We start from the raw sequence: 5,349 nt of genomic DNA, 5'->3' as shown, positions 1-5,349 counted from the left end.
TTCATTTTAAACATAAGTCTTTTTAAAGATTTTACTAAAAGACTACAAAACAAAATAAGTAAATCCACACTCTAAAATATGTTTATATATACATCTGTATATAGTCTTCTAATGAAACCTCTAGAAAGACATATTTTGGAATCATTTTATCAAAATTGTTTAGTTCACATAAATGATAAAATCATCTAATTAACATGCATGATAGTTTAATTACAGACAGTCGTGAGTACTCATAAGTTTCATTGGTTTTAAGAGCCTTCTGCATGCAACGAATGTTTTCCATTGATCTGACTTGAAACATTACCGGCGTGACATATTTTCATAGTAGTAAATGGGCACATGAGAATCTTAAGGAAACATCATGCATGCAAATTAGAGCCAACTAAACAAAGAAAAATAGACATGGTGAGATCTGATCAAATCTACCATTACCATCAGAAGCTGTCGAAATTCGGAGTTCTAGTAAGGCTTGCAATTAATTGAAGGAACCAACGCATGAAGAAGAATAGTCAGTCTAGGCAAAGCTTAGCTAGGTCCAAGTTTCAAAAGCGAGAAACTTCAAATCTAAAAACAAGCAGAACACGGCTCCGCCTGCATGCATCCAGCTAGTAGCAGTACGAATGACGAATGAGGACGGCGATGATGATACTACTCATAGTCATAGTCATACTCCTTCACCTCTCTCCCTCTCTCGATCGAAACCACACGACACACATCAAATCGCTCCTTTTCTCGAGTCATTTCATCTCCCACACTCCTGTCGCCGCTCAATCTCCATTCACATGCCATAAATGTTGGGTGACCCTTCGCTTCGCTTGCAGATCCGCGGCAGAGATATGCCATGGCAGCAGCCACCATCACTGCTCCGCCACTTCTCGAAGCAAATGCTAGGCTAGGCTTATACCTAGCTAGTCGGTGTAGCCCAGGCGCTGTAGCTCCTCGCCGAGCCCACCGTCGTCGTCTTCGTTGCTGCTTGCGCCGTGGACGTCCTCGTCGGCGTGGGTGGACATTGTCGAGGAGGCGCCGTCGCCGGACGACGAGGGCGGGGCCATGAGCTCCAGCGCCAGCGGGTCCACGCTCGCGGCCTGGCCCTTCCGCGGCGAGGACGGCGACGGCGACGGCGACGGCATGGGCGTGCGCGGGACGAGGAGCTCCGGGTCGGTGAGCCGCCTGCCGTCGCGCGGCGGCGAGAAGACCACGGGCAGGTACTCGTCGCTGTCGCAAGGGAACTTGGAGTTCTTGAAGTGGTCCTTGAGCGCCTCCAGGCCCTGCACGCCCATTGGTTATGGAGCTACGTACGTGGTGTGGCATAGCATAGGAGGAACTTGCCAAGATTCATCATGGCATGCGGGTACACGAGAGTACGCACCTGCACGCGCGCGTACGTGACTTGGCAGATCTTGCGCGAGTTGTACACCTCCCATGGCTGCTTGTGGAACGCCTTGTACAGCCGCACGGCCGCCTCCGGCGTGGTGAGGTTCACGAACCCGTACCCCACGTTGCACTTGTTGCTGCACGCCACACCATCAACGAAATTCAGAGGTTCATTTCGATATATATATATATATATCATATAACACCACTGATTAATTTAGATACTACTTACTACCACCAAAAACATGGAATGATCTGGCGAGCAAGAGCTGGTTGCACTATTTTATACTCCTATACTAGTTGGAGAGGTCAAAAGCTTTTGGAGCTACCAGTAGAATTGTTTTACTATTGATGTGAAGCTGCCTTTGCACAGAGCCGCACCAAGTTCCTCTTGTCATTGGGCACTGATGGCACAGGTCTTTTCTCAGCCTTGCTTCGTGCAAGCGGAAAGTTGGCAGCCAAACGAGACACAAAAGAAAGTGCTTCAAATTAGCCTACACCAATTCTCATGCTTTGAAAACAAATTAACATACATGGATGGATGCAACTTTTCATCGCTACTCCATGATTCTCTCACCCGACGTTTGCTTTTATCCTGTCGTGCTGGCCTTGTTATGGAAGCGCATGCAGCATGAGCAGGGAGGGCTGTGCAAAGCAAGAAAAGCAATTGGCAGGGAGGGAGGGAGGGAGGGAGGGAGGAGGATCCTAGAGAGGAAGAGGCAGCAGACGTGCGAGAAAAGAAAGGCAGGCGAACACAGGCCCCTTTCTGATCGATCAGCCGGGCCAGGCGGTGCATGCAAACAACAAAAGAATTCATTGGCATCAAAACGAAAAGGATCCGGCACCACATCCAATTTCTTTTCCATTTGGGCTAATAAGACCATGGCGCAACAATGCTGGCGCAGACCAGGCAGTACCAAAAGATGCCCCCTCCCTCCCTCCACCCCACACAAGCAAGCTCGCACAATCGGCCGCCTATTACTATTAGCCGAGAGCTTGTCCTGGTTTCTACCAATTTTGTACCCCCCACACGCATTTTTCTACTACTTGGATTGAACCAACTTCACATACTGCTACAATTTACAATTATAGGTTGCAAATTGAGTGTGTGTTCATGGGAATGAGCTCCATAAAATATGAATGCGGCAGCTTGTAGTTGGGGGACTCACTTGAAATCTATGGGGAGGTAGAGGAAATCGTAGGAGGACAAGGGCTCGCCCGCGCCTTCGCCGGCCTCGATCTTCTTGTTGTACTCGATGCAGTGGTTGTCCAGCATGTTTAGCAGCAGCTTCTGGCTGCGACGAACAAGAGATCACCAGGTCAGGCCGAGAGCACGACCTAGGCAAAATCCTTGACACAATTGTAGTAGCATGCGCCCCCCATGAAATATAGTAGTAGTAGTAGTACTAGTGCTAGCATTGTTGCGACAAATGCGGAGGATGGCACGACGACCTGTACTTGTTCGGTATGTTCCTGATCATCACGGTGGTCCTCGTCTCCGGTTCTTGCGTGTCCGTGTCGGCGGCGGCGGCGGTGGCGGCGTTGGTGTCGGAGGAGGCGGCGCCTTGCTGTTTGAACTCGAAGCGCGTCTCCCACCCGCCTCTCCAGCTCTTGGGCCCTCGCCAGCTCCCCACGCGGACGACTCCCTTCTGTAGCTGCTGCTTGCCGGACGCCGACGCGGTCGCTGTTGTCTCGCAAGCCGAAGCCGGAGTCGACGACGTCGTGTCAACCACAATTGTGGGCTTCTTCCCGCCCTTGCCCTTGCCCTTCCGTTCATGGCTTGTGCCACCCTTGCACCGATCGGCCGCGTTAGACTTGGAGGAGCTCCTGCCGATGGTAACCACCTCTCCGCTCGCCTTGCCCGTGCGCGTCGACGACGACGGCGGGGGCGGCTGTTTCGCCGGAGCAGGCAAGGGACGCCACGCCGTTTGCAGCCTGGGCGGCGTCGGGGCGGTGGGTCGCGGCGACACGAACCCGCGCCTGCGTGCAATTCACATATTTTAGTCGACGGACTGGATGGGCAAGCGAGGGGCATGGCGGCGCGCGCGCAAGAATCACCTGCGTATGCCGGGGATAGAAGGGCGCGTGAACTCGAGGATGAGGCGGTGGCCGAAGAAGTCCCGGCCGTTGAGCTCGGCGAGCGCGCGGGCGGCGTCGCGCGTGTCGAAGAACTCCACGAATTTGTGGTTCGGCCGCTGCGCGGACTCCCTCACATCCTTCAACGGACCTGCAAACAAACACCAGTCAGACGTTAAGATGGGAATTGTGTCGAGAATTGTTCGGCGGCGGGGTGGGTGCGTACCGTAGGCCTCGAAGGCCTGGCGGAGCTCGGAGACGGAGACGTCCGGGAGGGAATTGAGCACGACGAGGGAGCCGCGGTTGGCGCCGTCGTCGGGGAGGGTGGAGGCAGCGGTGAAGTGAGCCCACACGGCCTGGCCGAGGACGAGTCCGCGGCAGTCGTCCTGGTGCCAGTCCCACGCCGGCGGCTGGGGTGGCCAGGCGGCCGGGGCGGCGTACAGCTGGCTGAGGCGGCACTGCTGCCGCATGTGCTGCTCGCGCACCGCGGTGACGGCGTTCTCGGCGGAGCGGAGGTCAAAGAAGTGCACGGTGGCCACGCCCTCGGACGCCAGCGCCGGCGCGTCCACCGTGCGCACGTCGCCAAAGGCCGCCATCGCGCGAGCCACCTCGAGCTCCGGCGTGTGCGGGGGCAGCAGGCTGAGCACGACCGCGCGGCCCGCCGGACCGTCGACCGGCGTCGTGGCTACCGTCGGCACGGGGAGCCCAATCTGCGGCGGCGGCGGCATGGGCATGGGCATGGCCATCGGCGGTGGCATGACCGGGAACGGCGGCGGGCAGTAGAGCTGGTGCTGGAGCGACAGGAACGGCGGGGGCGGGTAGGGCGCGCCAGCAGTAGGGTAGTACTCCTGAGCTCCGGCGTCCAGGATGTTTTGGGGAGCTCCCGGCATGCCACCCATGCCACCGCCGCCTCCTCCTCCTCCCACGCCGTCCATGGCACGTAGAGACCAAATTAGAGCGGCGGCGGCGGCCGGCGGCGCTAGGCGGAAGATCTAGAACATTCTCGGGATTAATTCCCGGTCGTGGCTGCAAACCGCGATCAGAAACTAGGCTAGAATTGTACTTGAGCGGTCCCTCCTCTCCTCTCCTCTCCCTCTTCTTGCTTGCTGTGGGCTGGGGGCTGGGTGGAGGGGTACCTGGGGCGGACGGCTGGGGGGAAGAGGAGAGAGAGAGAGAGGGAGAGGGGCGGGGAGCTCTTTTTATGGAAATGGTCGCGGGAAAAGAAAGCAGGTGGGCTTTTATTTGGAAGTCTACAGGAAGGAGGAGGAGTCGAGGGAGGGAGGGAGGGAGGAAGAAGTGAGGAATGGCGCTGGACGCTGGTCCTGTTGGCCCGGATCTTCTGTGACGCCAGAGTGTGTTGATCTTTGGGAGACATGGATGATTCCCGGAGTTTGTTGTTACAGCTCTTGTGTCATGTTCCACGGATCTTCTTGTTTGCTGCCACTGCTGAGGATAAGTTCACTGTAACCAACTCTCTGCTGTAAAAATGAATAAAAAAACCTCTTGATTACCGCTCTCTCTGTTTTATAACACAGCGCCTATAGATTCTAGGACAGTCAAACCCTACGAAATTTACGGAGAAAACTATTCATATCTGCAATATCAAATAATAAATATGTACTATTCATATCTGCAATATCAAATAATAAATATGTACCGTTTCCTCTGTCCGGAATTATTTATTAAAAAAACGGATGTATCGAGTATATAAAAGCGTGTATCATAATGTATCTAATGAAGTATGTTTGGTATTCTATGTACATTTGTATTGTTTTCTCTATAAATCTGATCAAAGTTGTAGATTTTAACTTTTCGGAAAATCTATAGGTACTACAATATGAAATAAAAGGCTTTATTCCCTTATATTTCCTCCGTTTCTAAATATAAGTCTTTGTAGAG

General features: G+C 53.9%; 1 protein-coding gene across 2 annotated transcripts; it reads right to left on the bottom strand.

Annotated features, from left to right (window-relative positions):
* Window positions 1-450: 450 nt before the first annotated feature.
* LOC123445146 (protein terminal ear1 homolog) lies at window positions 451-4,678 on the bottom strand. Of its 2 annotated transcripts, none has more exons than XM_045122091.1 (6): window positions 3,677-4,678; window positions 3,433-3,601; window positions 2,833-3,354; window positions 2,544-2,669; window positions 1,370-1,511; window positions 451-1,268 (listed from the first exon to the last, which is right to left on the bottom strand). In XM_045122091.1, the coding sequence occupies exons 1-6, from the start codon at window positions 4,383-4,385 to the stop codon at window positions 909-911; spliced, it is 2,028 nt and encodes a 675-aa protein (XP_044978026.1). In that variant the 5' UTR covers window positions 4,386-4,678; the 3' UTR covers window positions 451-908. The 2 variants fall into 2 exon arrangements, with proteins under 2 accessions (XP_044978026.1, XP_044978025.1); XM_045122090.1 differs by having other exon boundaries at window positions 2,827-3,354; window positions 3,677-4,677.
* Between the last annotated feature and the right edge of the window lie 671 nt (window positions 4,679-5,349).

Source organism: Hordeum vulgare, chromosome 3H (genome assembly GCF_904849725.1).
Source record: "Hordeum vulgare subsp. vulgare chromosome 3H, MorexV3_pseudomolecules_assembly, whole genome shotgun sequence".
In the NCBI taxonomy this organism is placed as follows: Eukaryota; Viridiplantae; Streptophyta; class Magnoliopsida; order Poales; family Poaceae; genus Hordeum; species Hordeum vulgare.
Note: the sequence above shows the minus strand (reverse complement) of the source record. Positions and strands in the feature narration are given on the sequence as shown.

Excerpts from the sequence above, each read along its gene's own strand:
- LOC123445146 (XM_045122090.1), bottom strand. The coding sequence starts at position 4,385 with ATGGACGGCGTGGGAGGAGGAGGAGGCGGCGGTGGCATGGGTGGCATG. Across the intron at positions 3,602-3,676 it reads CCAGGCCTTCGAGGCCTACG|GTCCGTTGAAGGATGTGAGG; the intron begins GTACGCACCCAC and ends GTTTGTTTGCAG. Across the intron at positions 1,269-1,369 it reads TCACGTACGCGCGCGTGCAG|GGCCTGGAGGCGCTCAAGGA; the intron begins GTGCGTACTCTC and ends ATGGGCGTGCAG.